The sequence below is a fragment of the Haliotis rufescens genome, unplaced genomic scaffold, assembly GCF_023055435.1.
Source record: "Haliotis rufescens isolate VD_foot unplaced genomic scaffold, xgHalRufe1.0.p SCAF_1, whole genome shotgun sequence".
In the NCBI taxonomy this organism is placed as follows: domain Eukaryota; kingdom Metazoa; phylum Mollusca; class Gastropoda; order Lepetellida; family Haliotidae; genus Haliotis; species Haliotis rufescens.
This window is the reverse complement of record NW_025963779.1, coordinates 34,780,019-34,806,547: the sequence shown is the minus strand read 5'-3', so window position 1 is coordinate 34,806,547 and position 26,529 is coordinate 34,780,019. Positions and strand designations below refer to the sequence as shown.

Genomic DNA, 26,529 nt, shown 5'->3' with positions numbered 1-26,529 from the left:
GCTGAACCTGAAGTCTTGTTCCAGAGGTTAATCATCTTCCCGAGGCAAGAGAGTTAACTGACTATAAATCCAGTTTCCACCCTTGCCGAACTAGGCTGGTATTATGGAGTTACATTTTGGCTGGATAAACGAGTCTATGCATAGTCCAATCAAAATCGCGCACCGAAATCGAAGTCCGGTTCGTAAACTGACGTGCAGATTTCGGTCGATTGCAGGATTTGCAAAGCATTTGCACTGCCAAATCGTTGTCATCAGATTTCTTCCAAATCGTTTCGTGTTTTTAATCAAGATGCTCACGTGATTCGATTCATTTCGCGATGTAAGACCGTTTTATCACAATATAGATCTTGATTATCGATCAGATCGTCCTGACTCGGCGCCACCATTTTGTGTAAAGCAAACGCAAGTGATACGAGAGGTGGAATCTGATTGGTCCATAGGAGAGGCTTAGAAGGGACGTAACTGGTAATAGCCACTGGTGGCGCTTCGATCGAGCCTAGTTATTCCAGCCTAGTTCGGCAAGGGTTGAAACTGGACTTTTAAAGTCAGTTAACTCCCTTGCCTCGGGAAGATGGAGGTTATTATATAATAATTATCACATGTGATTGAAGTAATACGTCAAACTTCGAGCGAAAACAATACTTGTTTTTTTGCATGCGTGTGCAACACAAGTTTTCTCAAACGTCAAGGAGCGCGCAGCTATTTCTTTAAAAATGCAGCCGATTAATATCTTTATGAAGTCATTTTAGTTTATGATCATTTCACACAAACACCAAACAAACATTACATACTCAAAGTGATAAGTTCTAATATCTCCAAAGCATACCCTCAAATGCGTTTCCTTCTTGGAAATAGCATCGGTATTTTGGCTCGAATACAATGAATAGAAATTATTTTAAAATACTTTAATGCAGGTATGCCATGTTACTGTAGTGGAGGTAGAGATTGTTCTGTTGTTTATAAAGGCCAATGTAAATGGAGATACAGAATAATAATTTTGAAAGAAAAACATCAAAGGATACACAGATGTCATTCTGTCATCACACATAGCTGAACCCGGCAATAAAAATCTGTTTTCTGTAGTTCTCATGTTTGTATCGAATATAAGAAGCAGCAGAGAGATTTCTAACGAACAAAGAATTAACATAACACTTCATATTCTGGAAAGTCGACATCCCTACTTCACTTCCAATGTGGCTTAAGTCAAATGACACCCTTTTTATAGGTCACAGTACTGGATTGGGAGGTCGCGACCATTTGACAAAAATGTACAAAACCTTTTTCTTTGCAGCGGCAATGTCCATCTCCAACCAACTATGGCCAGGGGAAAAGGGAGCGCCCTTCCAGTTCGTGACTCTGGGTGCGGGGATTGGCGCCTTCCTGGCACCCTTCCTAGCCACGCCCTTTCTCTCTAACGGACCGTCCTCGGGAGATATGTTCTCAATCGATATCAACAACCATACCACACAACCACTAGTCTGTATAGAAGAAGACCAATCAAAATGCAACACCGAGTCACGTGTCCAATATGCATACGTTATCATAGGGATATTAAGCATACCGCCAGTCTTTGCGTTTGCGCACTATCACCGGAAAAGGGGGTCTGAACCGCTCATGAGCTATGAAGAGTTTCAACATACTGAAAGAGGAACATATTCCGCACGAAATTATTCATTTATTGCTCTCCTGTTTCTGTTCCACATTCCTGTATTCGGAATAATATTGGCTTACGGTGACCTCTTGACCCCTTATGGCGTCAATATTGGCCTTCACCTTTCAAAATCGCATTTGGCAGTAATGACTTCAGTTTTCTGGGGATGTTTCCTAATTGGAAGAATACTCAATCTAAGTTTTTCAGGCTGCCTTCCAAATTTCGTTCTCCTTTGTCTGAATTTCGTTGGTGTAGTGATTGCATGTGGCGTCTTGATAGGGTTAAGCGAGAAGTATGAAGTAGGACTATGGATGGGAACTGCGGCACTGGGAGTATTTACCTCCCCTTACCTTCCCATGGTTCTAGCATGGAGTGCTGACTATGTACAGCTAACAGGGGGGATAATCACTGCATCTTTAGTGGCAAGTGGTGTAGGGGAGATTCTAGTGCCGTTCATTACAGGGCAGTGTTTTGTTGCTTACGGTCCGAAGGTCCTTATGTATTTCATAAGCGGAACAATTGCTTATGAAATAGTGACATTCCTGTTTTTGGTCATCTGCTCTCGAGGACTCCGCAAGAATTGACTCCCTTCTGACATGTTCTAACTGTGATAGAAATCTTCAAATCAAACCAGATTCATGACCCAACTTAGACTAACATCTAGTCTCTGAAATGACCATATTTTACAGTTGTTAAATTATAGTTATAACATCTAATAAAACGGAGCCAAGAGACTTTCTTCATTTTCAGAAACTGCAGTAATCTAGACTTGCCAAACATTATAGACTTGCCTGGGCTGTATTGGATATATTTGTTTCAGGGTCTGTATGACAGACTAGACACAGCTATGTACGTCTCTTTTCAGCCTGTGGGGAAATTGCCCCTTCATATGGAAGTTGTTTGTGGTGTAGTGGTGTATGCCTTTCCTGTATTATGACTCGTCATCTGTTTTCCTTAAGATACTTTTCATGTGTGTGTATAATTATGTTTCCCATCCCTTTGGTTGTGCAAGATAAAGATGATCCTCGCAATCTCATGAGTGTTATTTTGTACAGAGATGATAATGACATTTGGTGCTGGAGTCTTGAAGGGCCTACTACAGCAGGAACCAGCACCCAAAAACTGGACAAAAAATGCGTCAAGACCCTTTCCATAATCATGAGAAATTCCTGCTAAAAGCACAATCATTTGCACGATTCCGTTTATAATATAAGCATGTGTTTTTGAATCACCTCCAAATAGTGATGACACCAAGTGTTCACGAAAAGGTGAGGGATGCTCCACCGGTGGCCCCCGTCACAAACAGCACTTTGCATGTGGACGTGGAACGTACCAGTCAGGTTGAGTGAGTGAGTATGGTTTTACGCCGCTTTTAGCAATATTCCAGCAATATCACGGCGGGGGACACCAGGAATGGGCTTCACATGTACCCATGTCGGGAATCGAACCCGGGTGTTCGGCGTGACGAGCTAATGCTTTAACCACTAGGCTACCCGACCGCCCCACCAGTCAGGTTGAAAACAGACAGTCAAACTTCAGTGGCTGGTCAGTTCTCCAAATGGTGTCTTTTCTATCACGGAAATTCTATGTTCGTCAAATTTGGTAATGTCGAATTATGCCTGTATCATGATTACCGTCATGGTCACGGTTTCAGATCTACATAACGTGCAAATATTGACGTGTTTTTAGTAATTTGGCCTGGATTTATTTTATTTTGATTTAAGTTTTGTCAAATGAATATATTGGCAATTACCAACAAGACGTTCTTGTAACACCGTGGCTGGAATTGATAAACGTAAAATTAATATCGGCCACATGTTCCAAACACATGTAACATGTTAATTATACAGAACCACATAAATAATATTTGTTTTCGCTACATATTCAATATTCAACGGTTAATAGTTTCAGCAACAAATAATATTGAAATGTGTTTTACAATTTATTCATGTCAATCATGATATTGACCAGTTTGTTTTGTTAGTTTTGTTGTGTGTTGAGGACATACCTATAATCACAACAACAGACCGTACCATAACAACACTCAGATACAGATGAATATTCTCGTTGCAATGTATTCCTTGCATTACAGATTACCGAACGGTATTTTTTGTTATCGTTGATTATTTCAATTATTTTGTAGTGATAAGCTAACTGTGTTGTATAATTACTGTTTTCACTGTTCTGTTGATAAAATTGCATTCTGAATTACAATCACTTTCTGTTAGGCCACGTGTTACGTCACGTAACGCTGCTTTAAACCTACGTCAGTTATAACACGGTGTGTCAGCTTCATGTTGGAGACAACCCCGAAGTGATGCTGGTCTTATTGAAAAGGCATTGAAATTTGTAATCAGTGCTTCTGATTCATATGGTTTTACGCCGTTTTGAATCGTAGTTTCTATTTCGTCACCATCAGTAGTGTGTGCGTGCGTGCATGCGTGCTAACGTGTATGTGTGTGTGGTGAGATGACAGAACAAAGTCACTATGTAAGGATCTCAATATGCCGAGATAAACACTGTAAAGTGAGGGAGGGAGACAGCTGTAGCACCGAAAGGTGCTTTTGAGTCTGGATAAGGTACATCATTGTTTGGTCGTTTGAATCACACCTGATCCCCACTGGTCGAGCCTGGGGCACTGGAGATCCTCTCCACTCCAGTTTACCACTTGTCAGTTCAAGTTGCGTCACGCCACATCAGCAACTTCAACCTTCTTCCACTCCTCGTCAAGCGGTCTTAACACTATAACACGTTTCCATTTCAACATGAGTCATTTTTTAAACTGTGAATCTCATAAATATGAACAAATTTGGAAATGAACCATCGAGGGACACCTCGGGTAACTTTCATAAATCTGCCCTTTGAAACTTCCTTGTGTGACTCACAAGTGTCACCCGTGAAGATTGGTTTTCCGCAACCAATTCTCGTCGTAAGAGGCGACTAACGGGATCGGGTGGTCAGGCTCCCTGACTTGGTTGGTGTATGCCATCGTATCCGAACTGCAAAGACCGATGATCATGATGTTGATCACGAGATGGTCCGGTACAAACTTGATTGTTTACAGACCGCCGTCGTAGAGCTAGATTGAGGTGTTAAACAACAAACAAACAAACCCACAAGATTTGCATGAGTAGTATAGCGATGATCTACGTTGCTTAACATACTCCGCGTGCTCATCTTGCCCAGCTTGCAGAGACATTTGGTACGTCCTCGTTACTCAATCTCATTGTGACAATGTAACAGTAAAGAGTAACCTGTCCCGTGGCTAGCATGGCTGATACAGGATAGATGCACATAACGGACTCTGATCGGACCTGAACAACATTAAGTCCGCTTCGTAGTTACTACTGGCGGAAGAAAATCAAAACTGACAATACATTTGGCGTGGTGCAGACGTTTTCTTTATTATCAAGTTTTACAAATAATTACACGTGAAGACTGTACATGTATAACGATGTTTACAGGGATAAGAATATAGTAGAAATATAAGGACTCAATGATGTTTGATCTGTTGAAATGAAGGTGGTTTATGTAGATACAAGGCTACCCCGATGTTGTCTGAAGAAAGAACACTTGTTTCGTTTTTTGGTAGAATAGGTCATCAGCAACCCATGCTTGCCGTAAAAGGCGACTGTGCTTGTCGTAAGAGGTGACTAACGGGATCGGGTGGTCAGGCGCGCTGGCGTGTTTGATGCATATCACCTTTGACATCAATCACTTGACTGATAAAACAATATAGGTATCGTGTATGATACACCAAGGAATAGGAATAGTTTAACCGACAGTGAGAATAATTTTCAGAATAAAAGTGTTATAGTGGGACTATGATCGGCAGCCTGGTGTCATATCAAGAAGCTTTAATAAGTGCAGTGTGCTACTGAGACAGTGCCTCTTTGTAACTCGGGCTAACTGCTAGATTGACATACATTAACAATTTTTAAATGTATGTTACCTACATCAATCCTGCTATGGCTGCCAATTGGGCCCAGTCTAGTCCCCCTTTAACTGAGATGTGTGTCGGATGAATGTACATAAGCAATAGTAAATAAATAGGCGATCACCCCAGATCTCAACACAACAGTACATGCGTAGTTTGTGTAGTTAAAGGGAAGTAACCCCACATAGCTTAAGTCGACGTCCTGTGAGATGGGAGTGAATGAACATTTTTGTGGTCCAAACTCGCCCTAAATTCTACTGCAACCAGAACATTTCCAACCAAAAACTATTCTATATTTACCACTGCTAGTTGTACTGGTCCACTGAGAATATTACAGGATGCAAAAGATCATTTGTTAACGGATGGTAAATAGGTTTACTTATCAAATCGCGTGTATCTCAAGTGGACTGTCTGCGTTCCAAATAACATCTTATTCTGTCCAAATATCCTTTATCACAAAGTAAAACAAATTACCTCTCTATAATATTGTATATATGAGGAAAGCTCCTTCAAACTTAAATGTACATCAAATATTGAAATCATACACTCCTCCGGCTAGACTATATATCATACACTGCTTCGGCTAGACTAATTATTTATGTTCTTCTGATAACGAACGTTCCCACTATGATAAGTGCGCCTGCCACACCCTCCAGTATTCCTCCCACAATGCACAGCGCGAACGCCCAGCTGAGGTATTGTGCAACCCCCTCCTGACTGCCATAGATGATGGCGCCGATGATGATTGATCCCGCTGGAAAATAACAGAGGATACATACATATATATACTTACATCTTTAAGTTCAAGAGAAACAATTACACGGACAGTGATACCTTGTTAACTCGAACTGCATTAACTCGATACATCGTGTAAGTCGATTTGACATAATGATTACAGTTTTGATGATATAACCATCGGCACTATGGTCCAAGAGCTCCACTCCGCTGGTGTCGACTTATCGATAAGGATATATTTTATAACACAGGACCATGAGTTGACGAGAATAGTGGGAAGTGGGGTGCGTTGAACGCCGCTTTGAACATTAGTTCAGTTATATTACAGGGTGTGGTGTTGATGAGGTTAGAATGCCTGAAGAAGCGTAGGCCTTAGACTTTTACCACTTTGCGCGGGTATGGTGCTACGAGCACGGGTTTGGTGTTTACAAACCTGAAACATAATCAGGGCGAACTGGTGTTCGAACCCACGATCATAGGTTTCTGTAACGTCTAAGGGACGCAACTCAGCACAGTGGATTCCGTCGCGTCAGATGACAAGGCCACCCGTTCTCACTTGTATCATGTCATTATCTTTTTAAATTTCGTGGTACATTAAGTTTGCTAAAGATTTGAATAACTATATAGTTCTTTTAGGATCATATAGGGTGTGAAATATTAAGAGGACGTACAAGCACCGAAACATGCTATGGCGTTGATGATGGTGACGATAGTCTTGTCCTTGAACGCCTGCAGAAAGATAGACAGGAATAATAGGACGACTGCAACTGCAATGGCGATCAACCCGGCTGTCTCAAAAAACTGAGTTGCGCGTAACCAGCCTGGAAGAAAAAGAAAGTGTGAAAAATAGTCGTGTGTATGTTTGTACAAACCTGCAGATCAGGGTGCCGTTGTACAAACCGATCTTAGCGTTAAGGTGATCGTAAGTGCCAACCTTAACATAGACTTATGACAGTCGTAGCGCTAAGGTTGTTTTGTACAACGACACCCTGTACAATACTGTTTTTCTGTAAAATCCTCTTGCTTTGTTCCATCATGTAGATGTGTATAATCGTGATATCCTGTACAATCATATATTTCTGTACGGTCCTGTAGATTTGTACAGTCCTGCTATTCTGTACTACCATAGAAGTGGATTTACGCAAAGAGTGCACATCGATTTTTACGTTTTAACTCCATAATTCTTATACATAAATACGTCAACAATAATAACTTCACAGACTGCTTATGTTATGATACACACACACAAAACTGTCGACAACAGTCGAAGTTAGTGACATCGTTCAGCGCAATAATGCAAAATAGCCCCCAGTGAGTCTGATGCGGCTTTCAGCAATATTCCAGAAATATCACAGCAGGGGACACCGGAAATAGGTTTCACGCACTGTTCTCATGTAGGGAACCGAACCCGGGTCTTTGGCGTGACGAGCGAACGCCTTAACCACTAGGCTACCACCCACGGCACATTGTTTTCTTTAGATAATGTAGATGGATGAATGGATAGTAACGAGCGTAATGTATATTCAGTATAAGAGGACCATTAGTCTAAAATACAATTGATTGATAATTGTCACAGGCACATGAGGTTAAGACGTAGGTAAACTGTTGCACAACCGAAACATGTGATAGACAAACTTGGCTACTGAGAGAACATTTTTAATTTTATCAGAATTTAAAATATTTACTATTCACTGTGTACTTTTAACCATATTGACAATATATGGGATTAATATCATTCTTAAATTTGTGTATCTATCACACGCTAACCATCCACATTTTCAGTTTAATCAGATGTACAATGGACACACACGCAGCAGCAACAGGATAAGGATTTTAATTTTTTTAATTTACGGAAAACATTAACCGTAAAATTATGTTGGATATCCAATACTTCCATCCTATTTACAAAAGCCCTAATACGTGACAAAGTAGACACAATTTATGGATAACAACTTCTTTATTTACTGTAAAGGCGCCATTTCGGTACAGATCCTTATACTTGCTTGACAACGGCATAAGGATCTACACCGAAACGTCGCCTTTACAGTACTGTAAATAAAGAAGTTGTTATCCATAAAGTGTATCTACTTTGTCACCCGTCACATTCTAGGTAATGCCTATCAAACACTTCCTTAATACGTGATTGATTTATCTCATAAGTGAGTGATCTATAATTCAACCCCATAAAAAGATTTTAAACGAGAGTAATTTCTAAGACATTAAAGGTACACACTGAATCGTATTTAATTCTTTGCTTTAATTATTTGCTCAAATATATATACACTCTACAAAAAAAAGAAACGCACAGGTAGTTTGTAGTTTATTGAACATGAGTACACCAAAAATATGGTATATAAATTGGATATATGTTATTGGAAACTGTTGGTGGCCTGATGCCATAGGACGTTTCCAAAGAGGGGAATCGCAGTCTTCTGTTGCACGCCACCACAGCACCATTTGCCGTGCTGAAAACAAACGATGGACATCGACCCGTCTCGCCCAGGACAGCCTTATTTGGAGCATACTTACCTTTACCACAAAACCTTATAAAAAGAGCATGTGCACATTTTAAATGACGTCATAATGTTTCATTCTCCACATTTCAGAACCATGTTATAAACAAGGTGTATGCTGTTTAAAACATAATGCACATATTTTACCTTAATAGTTAATAAATAGGCATTATTAGTTTAGATGCTTGTACTGCAAGTGGTTTACATACTTTGATGAAAACGTTAAATCCAGTTATTTATAATAAGTATTACTCTGGATCTATATAATATCCAGTTTCCATTTCTGTTTTATATAATGCCACCGATTCTGAAAACAGTAATACTAAAACAGTTGTTTACTATTGGAAGTCAAGTTCCTATTTTGGTCCAGTTCCCTTTTTTAAGATAGTGAGTCTAGATAATCCGTAGCTCAAGAACCTTATATCTTCGGCTAGTTTGATAATATGACGTTTCCGGTCTAATTTCTTCTGTGAGAGACTTATTTTAGGGATAGGCCCTCTGTCTTTATTTGCCTCTAGTTAACGCCGCCTAGGTTATTTACTCATTAGAGTGTTGAGTTCATTAACTCGCAGGTGTTAACTGGTCGCAGCTGACTTATTTGGCTGTCTATGCATCTATTCAACATCCTTTCAAAGTGTTGCTTTAACTGCTATTTACTGAAGACCACGATGACGTGCATGATGTAGCTCCCAAGTGCCGTAAAGCGTTGTTGTTTTTATTTATTGGTTGACGGATCCACCGACCGTAAAAATCAGGAAAGTAGAAAAAAAGAAATTCCCAAATGAGAGGTTTTTTTCTTACTACCCACTGAGCAATAAAATATATCACACTTTGTTTTCATGCATGTCCCGACACAAGATATTAAACTCACCTCAGCAGCATGTTTTAATTATTGTTTTTTTTAGGGTCTTGGCCAACATGACATTGCATTATAATTTTAGTGTTTTTGATACCTTCCGGACGATAGTTTATTTCAGTTTTCCAGGCCAGAGGCCCATACAACGTATCAGTACATAAATATTTACAAACATATATAATAAAAACACATGATATTAATATTGATGAAGTAAGCTCTGTAGCTTCATTGCTTCAAATATGTATCTTGATGGCTGGACAACTGTAAAATTACATGAAGAAGACATACGATTTACAAAAGATGTAATTGAAGGTTCAGTAAAATAGTTAGGAAGAATATAGATTTGTCTAAGGTCAGTAAACGTATGGCATATGAGCAAGAAATGATATTCGTTTTCGATCATTCTTACATTATATCGAATACAATATTAACAATCTGTTTTCTTGGTCGAGGCCTATGTGTCTTCCACTTTCTATCATGAAGTGGAAATATCTACATCTAAATGTCGCAAGGACTTGTTTCAAAACTTTGAAGTCAATTTGAGAAAATAAGGTTCCATTTGTAGTATTGATTTCAAAGTTGCCCATGCTGTCATTTTATATGTTGCTGTTATTGATGTCCGCCACCTTACACCTTACTTATGATGTTACAGTCACATACGTTGTTTAAATTTAGATATGAATACATCTACCACTTTCTCCAAGAACTGCATAGTTGGAAGTATTAACTGGTACAATTAGAATTCTTTTGATGAATTTGCTTTGTTCTCTTCCTGTTTAATCCACCATCTCGCCCCAAATTTCAGCACCATGTGTTAATATAGGGAGAATCTAGAGTCGAAGACTTTCAGAGCTGTTCATGTAGATAGTCTTCACATATAGAATGAAGTTTGTGAATCAGAAGGCAAACTCTTTCTTCCTGTGGTGCCAGCACAAGTCGTGATTTAGTCCATTTCAGTTTCGGTGTTAAAAATAGTCCAAGATATCTATAATATGAAACGTTTTCGATTTCACAGCTTCCATAGTACCATTTGTCATCAAGTCTAAGATAGCCATCAATTCTATAAACAATAATCTTGGATTTTTTTAAACCTAGAGTAAGGCCCCACTTGTCGCAAAATGTGATGACACAGTCCACCTATTGCTGGAGTTTATCTGCTGAATCTGAAGAATTAGCTACATCATCGGCGGAGAGTAGGGAGCATACGTACATTAGGACATTCACTTGTTATATATATTGTTTGCAGTTGAAATTATTAATTGTCAGTTACAAGTTTATTGATCTAAAGAGTAAACAGGAATGGACTGACCATGCATCCCTTTCGGGTAACCATGCAGCACTCGAAGAAGTCAGATAGACCCTGCATGACTGTAACTTTGAAAACATATTGCGCAGAACCATTAAAACGTTTCCATGGATTCCGTATTTGATGAGACGATGTCACAAACGAATACATGTATGCTTAACACAGTCAAAAGCTTTTGTGAAATTCAATGAGAAATAAACTTGTCCTGTATTCAGTAACTTCTTGAAATATGCATACCACTCCGCACCATTAATATTACATTTTGAAAAGGTTTTCTTCAGCAATTTTTTTTCAGTGTTCATTTGTGTTTTCCTTAATATCATAAAACCTGTTGTTCTTATACTGTTAAAAATGTTCCTTCTAGAGTTGACATGTACACTTAAACCTTGATTTATGTCTCTTATACTTCTGACAGTGTTCCTGTGCATCTGTCTATCTGAACCTATCAACAGCACGATACTGGTCACGCTTCAACTGCTTACAGTCCTTGTCTCGCCACGGGGTCTGACGGTTAGGTATAGACCACGTGACTTGTGTCGTCTGCTCATTGATTCAGCCGCTCTGTAGTAAAATGTAGATATAAATGTAACCGAGTTGCCGATGTTCCTGTAAATTTCTTGATATTTTCCAGTACATGTAGTGACGTTGATATATCATCATGTACACGTCTTTGAATAGTTGCTTCATTTTTGTGGTTCCATATACGTTTTGTGTAGGGTGACACAGAGGGTGTTGGGTGACACAGAGGGTGTAGGGTGACACAGAGGTTGTAGGGTGACACAGAGGGTGTTGGGTGACACAGAGGGTGTAGGATGACACAGAGGGTGTAGGGTGACACAGAGGGTGTAGGGTGACACAGAGGGTGTTGGGTGACACAGAGGGTGTAGGGTGACACAGAGGGTGTAGGGTGACACAGAGGGTGTAAGGTGTCACAGAGGGTGTAGGGTGACACAGAGGGTGTAGGGTGACACAGAGGGTGTGGGGTGACACAGGGGTGTAGGGTGACACAGAGGACGTAGGGTGTCACAGAGGGTGTAGGGTGACACAGAGGGTGTAGGGTGACACAGAGGGTGTAGGGTGACACAGAGAGTGTAGGGTGTCACAGAGGGTGTAGGTTGACACAGAGGGTGTAGGATGTCACAGAGGGTGTAGGGTGTCACAGAGGGTGTAGGGTGACACAGAGGGTGTGGGGTGACACAGAGGGTGTGGGGTGACACAGGGGTGTAGGGTGACACAGGGGTGTAGGGTGACACAGAGGACGTAGGGTGTCACAGAGGGCGTAGGGTGACACAGAGGGTGTTGGGTGACACAGAGGGTGTAGGGTGTCACAGAGGGTGTAGGGTGACACAGAGGGTGTAGGGTGACACAGAGGGTGTGGGGTGACACAGGGGTGTAGGGTGACACAGGGGTGTAGGGTGACACAGAGGACGTAGGGTGTCACAGAGGGTGTAGGGTGACACAGAGGGTGTTGGGTGACACAGAGGGTGTAGGGTGACACAGAGGGTGTTGGGTGACACAGAGGGTGTAGGGTGTCACAGAGGGTGTAGGTTGACACAGAGGGTGTAGGATGTCACAGAGGGTGTAGGGTGACACAGAGGGTGTAGGGTGACACAGGGGGTGTAGGGTGACACAGAGGGTGTTGGGTGACACAGAGGGTGTAGGGTGTCACAGAGGGTGTAGGGTGACACAGAGGGTGTAGGGTGACACAGAGGGTGTGGGGTGACACAGGGGTGTAGGGTGACTCAGGGGTGTAGGGTGACACAGAGGACGTAGGGTGTCACAGAGGGTGTAGGGTGACACAGAGGGTGTTGGGTGACACAGAGGGTGTAGGGTGACACAGAGGGTGTTGGGTGACACAGAGGGTGTAGGGTGTCACAGAGGGTGTAGGTTGACACAGAGGGTGTAGGATGTCACAGAGGGTGTAGGGTGACACAGAGGGTGTAGGGTGACACAGGGGGTGTAGGGTGACACAGAGGGTGTAGGGTGACACAGAGGGTGTAGGGTGACACAGAGGGTGTAGGATGTCACAGAGGGTGTAGGGTGACACAGAGGGTGTAGGGTGTCACAGAGGGTGTAGGGTGACACAGAGGGGGTAGGGTGACAGAGAGGGTGTAGGGTGTCACAGAGAGTGTAGGGTGTTACAGAGGGGGTAGGGTGACACAGAGGGTGTAGGGTGACACAGAGGGTGCAGAGTGTCACAGAGGGTGTAACAGAGGGTGTAGGGTGACACAGAGGGTGTAGGGTGTCACAGAGGGTGTAGGGTGACACAGAGGGTGTAGGATGACACAGAGGGTGTAGGGTGACACAGAGGGTGTAGGGTGACTACGAGGGTGTAGGGTGACTACGAGGGTGTAGGATGACACAGAGGGTGTAGGATGACACAGAGGGTGTAGGGTGTCACTGTCCGAGTGACAATGTTTAATTCACAAAGAAGAGGGAAATGATCTGATTTGTCAAGATCAATAACACTGAAGTCAACAACCTTGGGAAACATTGATGAACTAGCTAACATAGTCAACTGTTCTGCGACCATTGTTTGCCATGCAAATATTTATACATAAATACAAACCATCTTTATCATCAGAAATTCTACCATTTTTAATGTGTACACAATGAATACTGCATATTTCTAATGAATGTCTACCAAAGTTATTTGTCTTTTCATCTCTGATGTATCTTGGTATACAGATGTCATCGGTATCCTACCAATCACCAGATGGCAAGTAGTCGGCACTGCCATGTCACAACAAACACTTGATCATAATAATAACAAAAGGTTTCCGAAAACAACAAAACTAAAAGGCCCTTGACGTTTACAGTAGTAACATGGAGATCAGGAAAATATCTAAATCAATCCATTCCATAAGATCTCTGTATAGAAATCATGGAACAATATGTCTCGAAGCCCTGCTACGTACCTGGCATCCGCAAGCTGTCATCCTTCGGCTGTCAATCGAGTTTTCGAAATACTTGACGTCCTCGTTGTGGATGGCTCAGGTGGATTTCGACCGGGATTTCCGTGTTAGAGGTGATTGAGAACAATGTATCGATACACCAGGTAAGCATATCGCAATCAAGCATCACGGTGTACATCGATTACACGAGGTTTGAGTGTTTGTTTACATTTGTGTTCCAAAATGGCGCCCTCGGCCATACAGGGAATTATGGGTAGACTTGCTTGTCCCGGAATAACACGAAGTGGTCACGAATGACGAGCGGTCATTTCTGCAGCAGTTACGGAAAGAGACGAGGTTGGCCGATTACAGTTCATACAGGCCATATTGGGAGCCGCGGGGATTTTGACAGTGTGTATTAGGAAGTATATCTACGTCGTGTATGGAATATGCGTTTGCCTACCATGCAAGGCAGTGTGACAAGGGATATCCCAGCGGACGTAATATTCCTACAGCAGAAATGTTTCACAACCTCGATTGCAGGGAGCTGAAGACGTGATATATTCAGACAGAGACCATAATGCATAGACTGTTATATATGGTCTCTGATTCAGGTAAGGAATATGTGAATAATATTGATCTCGTATTAAAGTTATTTATCTTCTGTAAGCCACTTATTCTGTTTTATATATGTTAGTAAATGTGTGATTTAATTTTTGTAGGATAAGCAATCTACCTAACTTATGTTAATCCTTGCTAATGTATATGATGTAGAAATATGTTTGCTTACTTATATTCCTTTATCTAGATACTCTAATGTGACTTATTTTTTTAGTTCATACCGTACCGACTAAACTTACTTTTGCAGGTGTGAAGAATCAAGAACAAATTAATTGACAGGAGTTTTGCAACAGTGAACATAGTGAAGTGGAAGATAAGACATTTGAAAGGTATGGATATTTTCACTTGAACTTGTTGAAGAATACCGTGATGACAACTTTATCATGTTGGGAATTTTGGCGGTGGGGTAGCCTAGTGGTTGAAATGCTGAAGACCAAGGTTTCATTCACACAATGTGTGAAGTCTATGTCAGGTGTCCCTTGCTGTGGTATTGCTAAAAACAGCGTAAAACCATACCCACTCATGTGGGGATTCCGGGTTGGAATTGGTCCCCATCAACCTATGCTAGTTGTAAGAGGGTTATACTATAAAGCGAAATTGCACCTCGCCTTCTATTGCCTGGTGAAAACAGCACCTTGTTATTATTTTACCGTGGGTCTGAATAAGCCCGAATACATGAAATTAAACTTGCATGGTCACTTGTAAACACAAATAACTGAGAAATGTTCAAAAAGGTTTACATTAGAAACTAGCATCTACTCGCCGACTCAGATTTGGAGATGCAACTAAACTTATTGTGAAAATAAAACTTGCTTTGATTTCTTTGAAGTAAAATAAATGCAATTAAACTGGCAAACACAAATAATTGTTAAATGTTAATCACCTAAAAACAGTTTACATTAGAAATCAGCCTCTGCTCAAATTTACTCATGATTCTGATTGGGAGGTGCAACTTATCATAAAGAGGACATGCTTTGAAGTTTTAAGTAGCTTTACTCAGATTAGCTCAATGTCAAGAAACTGGACAACAGGTATACTATATATTTCATATTTATTTTAGTAAGTAGGAAATAAATAGTAATTTTATAGAAATTTCATTTATACATCTTTCGGCCAGGAATCAACATGTCTCTCCAGATAACAGACAACAATTAGTAGCCCTTTTTGCCAAAACAAGGTGCTGTTTTCGTCCAAGAAAGCAATGACATTTAGCTGAGGTGCCGTTTTAGCCTCACCCATAAGAGATAACCTAATAGATCGGGTGATCAGACTTGGTGACCTGGTTCATGGCATCTGACAGTGACCACCTAACAGTGTGGATTGATGTTCACAATATCAATCACTGGATTGTCTAGAATCTTGGGCCTACCTTAAGAATACAGTACCTAACTTTTCAAACAGGTCACAATACCCTGTGATGTAATTCGTAGTATTTTTTGCTTGACACACTGGCAAAACAATGCCTTGTGATGTCAGGGGTCATTGGGTGTGCATATATATGCTCTTTTCAGTGGTCTACCGTTTCCATACGCTATGTTGTTGCATAAGTTTTAATTATTTGTTTACTAAATATTGTTTTAAACATATTTATTTCACAACTTGTGAACTGGATGAGTAAACAAGCAAAAACTTATTTGAATACCGCTCCAGAATTAGAATACAATATGATATGACATAGGTACAGTCAAGAAATACAATTATATACATGTTCTTATTATAGAAACTACGTTGTCGGCGCTCTCAGGTCGCATTTTTAGTAGTAATAGTGTACTGCAATATACGGCAAGGAATAGAATTATAAATTTAAGATGCTATGTAAAATCACAAAACCTATTGGATAGCTGAATGTAGTCTTGTACTGATTTAAGAATTTCTAAGTTTATTTTTGACGTCCTTTCAGGATTACCTAATAGAATTGAATTTAGATCATATCCCTTAACATAATAGTACATATTCTGTCTTAAATCATTGTAATTTGGGCATATGAGAAAGAAGTGAAGTGCATCTTCAGTGTGATGGTCACAGCTACATGCGGGATTATCTGATAAATATTGCCTGCGGATGTGCATTTTATAACAAGTGCTTGTTTATGAAAGCACCTTTATTTTCTATATGCTTTTATTTCATTTTTTACTTATTACAGTGGTTAAAATGATTATAAATATAAATTGAAATCTATAATGTGCAATAACCAGGTTATAGCTGAAACGACACCTTAGCAAAACAGCACTGACTGGCGAAATACTCGCCGAAAGCGAAAACGGCGATTATTACTTGACGAAAATGATTTTTTTTTTACCTTGGTAAAATAAATGAAATTAAACTTGGATTGATAACTTGCAAAGACCAATAATTGTGAAATGTTAAAACAAGTTTACATTAGAAATTAGCCTCTACTCCAACTTATCCTATACCCGACTCAATTTATTGTGATAACATGCTTGAAGTAAAATATATGGAATCAACACACATCGTCTCATACAAACACAAATAGTTGTTAAACGTTGAAACAAGTTAACCTTCGAAATTAATCCCCTACTCCAATTTACTCACCGACTCTGATTGGCAGACACAGCTCACTTATTGTGAATGTATTTTTCACTTTAAAGTTTAAAGTACTCAATGTCAAGCTGAAACTGTATTTAAGAATCCTAACATGGCGCTGTCAGAAACTAGACTACGGCTGCGCCATATACAACACCCTAAACAACTCTCTATCTAAAAAACTTGACTCAATACAATATCAGGCTCTCAAACTAATTACACGCACCCAACATGGCACCTCCTACACCTCACTTCAGGCCTTAACAGGAGAAATGCCACTAAGTCTACGCAGGGAACAGCTAAGCTTAAATTTCTGGGCCGCGTCCCAATCAAACCCTCTCATCCAAAACTTAATAAACCAAAACATCAGCCCCAAAAACCAAGCTCTAGCTCGTAAACACCCCTTACTTACCCCAATATCCCAAAGAATAACAAACTACCTAAATGAACACCAAATTAAAAATCTTAAACAAAACTGCAAACAATCAAATATCTTCACCCCTAAACTTAAAATACCCAAAATAGACACAACACTAGCTAGCCAAATAAATAAACAAACCGACCCAAACATAGCTAAAACTACCACACTAGCATACATACACGAAAATTGGCCAAATTGGTGTCACATTTACACGGACGGATCCTCAGATCCGACCTCCAAACACACAGGTTTCGGAGTCCATACCACACAACCAACTAAAACCACACAATCCTTCCGACTCCCAAACAACCAATCAATATTCACGGCAGAACTAATGGGCATGGCCTCAGCCCTCCATAATCAAGAATCCAAAAACCACAAAAAAATCCTAATACTTACCGACTCCCTAAGTGGACTGCAAGCCCTCCAAAACAAAAATACCAAAAACCGACCTAAATTAATAAATCAAATACTTAAAAGCTCCAACGACCTAACTAAGGCAGGCAAACAAATAACCTTCTTGTGGATACCCGCCCACGTAGGAATATACGGTAATGAAAACGCCGATAAAGCAGCTAAACTATCCCTCAAAATCCCAGAAATAAGCTTAAACTTACCCATCTCAAAATCAGAAATTAAAAGTGTAAACAAGCAAAAAATCACCAAAAAATGGCATAACCTATATCTAAACTCAAATAGCCAAATCAAAAAAGTGCTCAGCAAACCACTAACCAAACCAAAAATTCTCCATCCATCCAAAAAAATCGACAAACTCCAAACAGGACACACCAACCTAAATAACCACCTTAAACAAATTTTAAAAACACACTACAGGTAACTGCCCACACTGCAAACAACCAGAAACCCCAGAACACGCACTCATCCACTGCACACACTACCTAACACATCGAACCGCATTACAAACCACCCTCAATCTAAACAAGGCTCTAACTCTAGAAGCAATACTAAACCCACAAAATAAACTAGAAAACTTCAAGGCCTTAGGCGTATTCTTAATCAAAACGGAACTAATAAAACGCATCTAAAAACACAATAACTCAACAAATCAAAATCACATAAACAAACAAACATCCACCATACCCAGCTCCCTTAGTTCTCCTCCCCAATCCCATCGGCATCTATTCCAAATCTCAAAATTCCCAAATTCTATATAAGCAACCCCTAAAACCCCCCTCTTGGGTTGCACAGACCACCTTCGCCCCTTTCGGAAACACATTAAATGGCCTGGCCGGGCCCGTGTGCGAAATACGCATCAGTCGGAAAGCGCACGTTAAATCTCCAAAGTAAGTAAGTAAGTAAGTGCTGTCAGATCACAATTTTTCACAATGGCCTTTCGATGTGTCATTTGAACATGTTGAAAGGTTTTACAAGAGATATTTGACAGTAATAACTGATGCTATTTCTGCCCTTACATTACAACAAATAAATCACCCAATATGGAACTATTTTATTGATATGTGGCAACAAACATACTTCAGGCTGTACAGTTTACAAATGGGTTAATATCTATGTCATCTTGTTCCTCCTTATGTCTGGGCAGTTGCTCGCTTACAATTTACAGTTACAGACAGAAAATACCAGAACCGTTTACTACTACAAATCAAATACTGTATGGGTTTCACTGAAAGTGTCGCCACAACTGAAAATCCTTAAATACCTGTATTTGGCTACAACTACGACTATTTTCCTCTGTTCCTGCCTATTATCCTCAGGTAAGGATGCAGTGATTTATTTAAGTGCACACATATATCACAGATAAACTCCTGAAGTCTATGAAAGTTATTTACAAGTCATACACATAAGGACTTAAAGGTGGAGAATGAATTGATGTCAACTTCTTTATTATGATGATCACAACATTTCGGAGTATGTACTTACTCCTTCATTAGGTGAATATTCACAATTCTGCTCCAAATGCTTAGATTAATGCTCATATTGTCAACCATATTTGCCATTTCTATATCATATTCATGTGTATAATACATTTTATTTCTAATAGTGGCGTAATTTGGACACACAAATATAAAGTAACCCAATACTTGCCGTAACGGGCGACAATGCTTGTCGAAAGAGTTGACTAACGCAGTCAGGTGGCAGTCAGGCTCGGTGACTTAGTTGATGCATGTCATTGATCCCAATTGTGTGGGTCGATGCTCATGATGTCAATCACTGGACTGTCTGGTCCAGACTCGATTATTTACATATAGCCGGAATATTGCTTGAGTACGGCATAAAACAACAAACCAAATCATAAGTGCGGGATGAGTGATTTGAAATTAGCAAGTTTTATGTGACCTTCAATCACTACAACCTGATCTGAGTCTTGAAAAGATATGACTTTGATTCAGTGAAAATTTGCATCATGATAGTTTCAACTGTAGATACAGTTAATCTGTTTTTTGTACAGTTTCTGTTTATTAAATGTATATGTTATTCAAATAAGCTTTGCCTCTTCACCAACCCTATTCCTCTTTTGGAATAAATAGTGTCTAATAATTCAAACACCATCACTACCAATCATCCTAGTGAACACAACAAAGAACTGCACATCAAAAACGTCATTATTATTATTTCTGATCTCTGATAAATTAGAAAAAAACTGTTATCCAGCAAGATACATTTCCTTGGTCCCAAGAAGCATGTAACATAGTAAACTGACTTGATAAGTTGAATAGCAGTCAGCGTGGTTGTAAAGGCACAATTGACTAAGCCGTCACTACTCAATTAAGTAATTAACAGACAATTGCAAGTACTAATACCCACCCGACACTAATTGCCCTGTTAATCCCTAGTCCAACAATGAGTTGACATTGAGTTCATTTTGCTAATTAGCTGTTTTTAGAGTAGCAAGGTAATAAACATCAAAGGTGGGGCAGGCTTTGATCATGTGTTCTGTAGAAGAGATGATGTCACTTGTTTTATGTTTATTTAGGATTAGCTACATCCCTTGTTGCTACCGAGGCAGCCCTTGAGATTATCAGACAGTTTGGCTAGACACAAACTGATGTCTCCCGTGTAGCACACTATTTGTCAGACAAGGACTTTGACCACTCTGTGCAGATGCATATCAATGCATAAAGAACATTTGGTAGATGATTCAATAATGCCACACAAGTCAAAGTTGGGTTTCACTGTATTTAGAAACAGATGATGGATCCAAAACTTTATAACAGTAATTATGATCAATTTAAACTTTGCCAGGCCAATATTTTGGCAGATCTGCATGTTATTGTTAATCTTCATTAAGTTAATTTTCAAAAAAGATTGGATAAATAATAGAATATGATAATGAGTCATAAATATATGTATTCAGATCAGAACAAACAGGGAGGGTCACCCCAAAATGTGAGAGTCTCTAGGGGAGGCTTTTGACAAAATGGACAATAAAATATAAAGTGCTTTGCATTTTCTTTCAGGGAGGGTTGTGTCAAAAATGAAAGAGAACATACCGGTAATACATGACCGGCCCCTTTAATGTAATATACATAGTTTTTAGTTGATGGTTCAGGTTGTACTTTTTGGTTGAATTTCTTATCACTGTCTATGATGGACTACCAATTAACGGTAGATATTAAATATCCATAATAACTTAGACAAATGCTTCTACAGTCTCATCCTAATTTGTCATTAATGAATTAATGAATTTGGTGAGAATATCTTTTGTCTGAATTCCTAATATACTTTCTTTTGTATTTGGTGTGCAAGGGTAGCCTAGTAGGTGAAACAGTCTCTGAAACCCGGGTTCAATTCACCACATGGGTACAATGTGTGAAGCCCATAGCTGGAAAATTGCTAACAAGCTGCATGAAACTATACCAACTCGCTCGCTCATTATGTTTTATTTTGAGATCACTTACATGACATGTGTTTTGATAATTATGAATAGTTGTATTCATTTATTTATGTATAAGAACCTATGTAAATTAGTTTTGCATTGTCTTGTTTACCCTTCCTTACATTTTGATGATGCAAACATTCAAGCAAAATTCAGGTGAACCTTGTGGCGCTTAAGGTATTGTTTTAGAAAACCGGATACATATATGTATTTTCTGAACACTTTTCTGTTTGCAATGGCTCATTTACATGTTCAAAGATTGGTTAAATATCAGTTGCAAGATAAATTGTCAATACCTCACTGTTCGAGAAAATAACTTTAAACATTTGTAAATATGTGTGTGTTTCATAATTTTTGACTAATAAGTTTCTAAAGATGTTATGAAATGTTTCAGGTACCTGGATTTCACAATCTGACACCAGCTACATTTAAGAAGATCTTGCTCACACAATTCAGACAAAGGACTCGCCGGATGATGAACAGTCCTCCTGATAACAACCAACAGATTCACATCAGAAAGTGATGATTCTGAATGAATAATGCCAAATCAGTGTGACTGTAGGTGGTTTTATTATGACACTAATGAAGTCTGAATGAATTTATGCCAAAGCACTGTGACTATGTCCAGGTTGTGTACACCGATGCTGACTATACAAATCTGAATGACTTTTGTGGTTTACTGCAGAAACATAATTGACTTTAGATATTCTTCTTCAATGAAATTCTTCTGAGATTTGACTTATTTGTTTATTTAGAAAATGGCATTGAAGCGTCTGTTCTGTAAGGCCTTGCAAACACCACTGGTTACTTTATGCTAGTTCCTCTTCTTGCTTGATCAAATTTCAATTTGTGATATGTACCAATGAAATGCCATATAACCAATAAATAAGATTTGTTTCCAAAAACATGATTTGTTTTGCTTCATTAGCATAAAGAAATATAATACTGATCAGCCATAACATAGGTGCTGAACAAATATAAAATGTAATAATGCCCTGAATGTTTTCCTACTATAAATACAGCTCACTTAACAAAAGTTGTAGTTCCACCTTAGTAGACAAATGACATTGATATTTTTTCTGTACTTTATTTAGGTGTTTTCTATGGATGCCATTAGTCTTATGCACCAATTTCTGACAATTGTATTCTGTTTCATATTCCCATGAAACTACACTGTCCCGATATAACAAGTACTGATACCGTTCCAAACTAATCTTTTATCTCACCAGGGCCAAATGCCAAAGCACATAGCCAATGACTTTCCATTTTCTTCTGAGTGAGAATGCTGATTTGCCACTTTTAGCAATATTGCAACAATATCATGGCGGGGGACACCAGCAATAAGCTTCACACATTGGACCAATGTCGCGAAACAACTTGTGAACAATGCATGCCCACATATCTCAGTTTGAGGAGGATATTTACAACTAAAATAACACAGAATATTACAACAGGTACCTGTAATGCACAGGCTAACATTATTTACCAGAAGCAAGTCATGAAGAAAATTTGCATCCGGATACCTTCCGGAAACCTTCCGGAAACCTTCCAGATGCCTTCAACAACCTTCAAATTGCTTGGCATTTTCAAGTTAATTTTTTTATGTGTTTCACACTTAACTGAACAAAGTGCTACCCCCAAATTTTGACATTTTTTTTGGAAGGTTTCCGGAAGGTATCCGGGCCGGATCCAAAATGGGTAGGTTTCCGGAAGGTTTCCGGAAGACGGAAACCTACACTTTTTTTGCTGTGATTTAAGTTAACCAATTTAAATTTGATTTTTTTCCTTCCAAAAGAGGAGTTTTGTTACATGTGCTTAAATAAGATAATATCATAAAATAAGAATATGATCACATACATACACACACGCTTATATATGAGAAAATCATGCTTGTTTGTTTGTTTGTTTTTTCACTTGTGGGCGTCTTGTTGGTAAAGCGATCGCTCGTCAAAAGCCAGGGTTCAATTTCTTCCATACTTGGTGTATAGGGAGTCATGAAATCTAAATGTTATGATCGGTCGCCAGAAGAAAGATCAGCTTTGACAAAGGACTACCGGAGATAGAGCGGCTTCAGAACCAAAACCTAACGCCCACACACCATTGCGCATGGACCATGCATTTCCTCTGTGGACGTGTGTTCAGTGAAAGGTCGACAACTCGCTCTGTGTCATTAGTATAGTTGACTTTCCCTATCCACAGTAACACGTAAGATCTCTACTCTTGCTTCAATGCAGTATTTTGGGAATGCGTCGTCTGCAACGTTATGAACGCCTAAAGAGTATACGCAGCAAACTTTTCGAACTCAGCGAGAGGTAGCCAATATGTTCGATGTGTCTCAGTTTATGATCGCCCTGCACAGGGTGCCCTGGGCCAACAGGTCCAGGATAGATTTATCAGACACCAAGCTTTAAAAACATCGAGCACAAAAAGACAATGAAATCATTATTCACTTGCTCCAGGCTACCTCAGTTAAAATATACTTCAAGTAGTATGTTAGACCAATCGTTTGGGCATGACCTATTATTGATCAAATCATCTCAAACGTTCATTTTTTTTTACTACACACCACTGTCGTATTTCTTGGTTGTTTGCACCCTAACAATACACCGCCAACATGTTCTGTTGATCGTCATTGGCCAGTTTAAATTCGTTGCCACATTTTAAAAAATGCAAGAAAATAATGCCAACTTCTATTTCTTGAAAAGGAGGGACTAATCTGACATTTTAGTCACATCAAAGGAATTTACGCTACGCCAAGCTACATCGCGGTAAACAATCGAACACCCGATCCATGGCAGCAACCTCTTACAATTAGCATAGCTTACAATCATGTCGCACGGCTACTCATGTCGCAGTCAGTCATATCGACCCCGAAACAAACATATCCAATAAAGCCCATGCAGGTCTTTAATAGTCAAAAGTAAAGTTTAGATTACTGCAGTTTCAGAGAGTCTCTGGGCTCCTTTTTATTATATTTTATTAAGTAAATCTGACAACTATTTTTTGTGTGAAATATGTTCATTTCAGAGCCTTGCGCCCTTAGACAGTCAATAGTAATAAGGGAAGATACCCAGCTACCTGGGGATTCTGGGTCAGAATAGATCCCTAGCAAGCTATGCTGGTCGTAAGAGACAACTTAAAGGGGAAGTGTACACGCAAAAATCACTTTCTTTCTTTTTCTAAACAAAACGCAATTTTAGAATTAGTTAGTATCTGTGTTTGAAAATATACGCTCATTTTTTTCACAGTGAAAGTAGGAAGCTCACAATAGTATTAAAATGATATGTCGTTATGAGGCCTTCGTTTTACGAGCGAAATAGGCCTGAGTTATCCCCCTTAGATTATGACGTAATTGGTGCCAATTCAACTGGGTCCCTGTCTATTCTCAACGCAAAAGATATCAAGGACCAGTTTGCGGTAAAACAACATGGTCTACGACACACTCCGGCGCAGTGGTGACTCAGCATAACACAATTCTGGCTGGCATCTGAGACGCTAGAATCACAAAACTGTACCTACACCACGGGTAGCGGCTCTAACAAAGCATGATGACGTCATAATGTTTATCAATTGGCATCAATGACGTCATATTGCAAGGGGCATAAGCCATGGTGTTTTTGTTATGGAAATAGAACACTTGGTAAATGTGAAAAATATAAATCGTTTTAATGCAAAAAATATGTTAATTAAATATGATGTTTTTATATTTTTGTCTATGACACTTCTATGTTAACACTTTTAATGTGGAAAAAGTACAAGAAAAATAGGTTAATTTCCGTGTGAACTTGCCCTTTAATAAATCGGGTGGTCAGGATTATCTGAGAGGCATGTGCCACCATCTCATTAAAATCAGATCTTTGTTCTCACTACATCTAAACAAAGATCTGAGGACATCCCATAACAGATGGTGTAAGAACAGCCTTTCGCGAACTTTGACCAACAATGTAATATGACTTTGAAGTCGACTGTATACGACACTAGTTTTAGTCTGCCAACTTCCATTACAGACTAGGCTTTGAAAAATAAATTTACGAAGTTCGCTATTTACAATTGAACAAAAAACATTCTGGAATCTCTAATAGATGGCCGAGATTGTATGGCAGTAATTCCCATGGGCTTAGCAAAGTCGGTTTCAAATGTTTATCCCATTGAAGCAAGAGATAGGCGATGATTTTGTCGTTCGGAATACCTCTGTTAACCTCTTCGAGGTTGATGGTCAGGAAACGTATTCCGACTGTCAATTCAGGATCTTGTAAGCGACGCTCTGATTGGTCGCATGAAAGGTGGTTCTGACCTGACCCGTAATCGGATGATCTTTGTTGAGCGGAACTGAGATCTGATTTTAATGAGATTGCGTGGATCATAAAAGAAATTGTATTATTACTGAATTACAGACACGATTATGTACAAACCTCCGTCATGTAGTAAGAATATAAAACAACAAAAACATCTTAGACTAACAAGATAAGGATGTTGGTGAGAAAACAGACCCCCTTCGCAAAGGCGAGGTAAACATATTTGTCGTAGGTTGATATGGCACCCGACACTCACCTGCCAAAACCGCAGCATCCAGATAGTCAAGACAGTGTAAAGTATTGCAAGTTCGCCAGATTCCATTGTGGAACACACCCGTTGCTGAGATCCAATACGGTGATGCAAAACCTATCAGATGAAATATTCCTCCCAAAGGCACGAGAACCAGACACACTTTAATCCAAATAGACACGCTCGACAAGTCCGCCATGGTCGTGTTTTCAAGAAGTAGGTCGCGTAGTTGCTTGAGTTGGCGTGACAGGTGTTGCGCATGTAGTTGCTTGTGTGCTGCGTGGGTACTGTTGCGCAACACTCACTCAGGTAACTTCCGTTATACTTTCGTATCAGACGTTAGTCCTGCAATCCGACTGGTATTAAAATGCCATTGAACCATCTGAAATGAAAATTTCCGGACCCCAGAATACGCGATAACACCCGCAAATTTGAAACCATTTAATGTGTGTCTCCTAAATGTTGCAGTTGACTGATTCAGGTAACTTTCAATGTTGCACCAGACCGACACAGGGAACTTTCAAAGTTGCGCCAGACCAGTGTCGCCGCAATTGGCTGTGCAGAGTTAGAACCAGATGCTCGTGGGCTCGAATCCCAGTGAGTGAGTGAGTTTGGTTTAACGCCGCTTTTAACAGTATTCCAGTTATATC

General features: G+C 39.6%; 2 protein-coding genes across 15 annotated transcripts in view; one reads left to right on the top strand and one right to left on the bottom strand.

Moving 5' to 3' along the window:
- Window positions 1–2,687, top strand: part of LOC124139482 (sodium-dependent glucose transporter 1-like) — a 46,250-nt gene extending 43,563 nt beyond the window's left edge. For all 13 annotated transcript variants that reach the window (XM_046506576.2, XM_046506564.2, XM_046506575.2 and 10 more), the window contains one exon: window positions 1,292–2,687. In XM_046506576.2, the coding sequence (XP_046362532.2) occupies window positions 1,292–2,235 (944 nt within the window). In that variant the 3' untranslated portion in view covers window positions 2,236–2,687. The remainder of the gene's footprint in view (window positions 1–1,291) is intronic.
- A 3,065-nt stretch (window positions 2,688–5,752) lies between these two features.
- LOC124139479 lies at window positions 5,753–26,449 on the bottom strand. 2 transcript variants are annotated; one of them, XM_046506562.2, is made up of 3 exons: window positions 25,886–26,449; window positions 6,995–7,144; window positions 5,753–6,342 (listed from the first exon to the last, which is right to left on the bottom strand). In XM_046506562.2, exons 1-3 carry the CDS (start codon window positions 26,076–26,078, stop codon window positions 6,185–6,187), a joined length of 501 nt encoding a protein of 166 aa, XP_046362518.1. In that variant the 5' UTR covers window positions 26,079–26,449; the 3' UTR covers window positions 5,753–6,184. The 2 variants fall into 2 exon arrangements, with proteins under 2 accessions (XP_046362518.1, XP_048251478.1); XM_048395521.1 differs by lacking the exon at window positions 25,886–26,449 and adding an exon at window positions 13,917–14,165.
- Window positions 26,450–26,529: the final 80 nt, after the last annotated feature.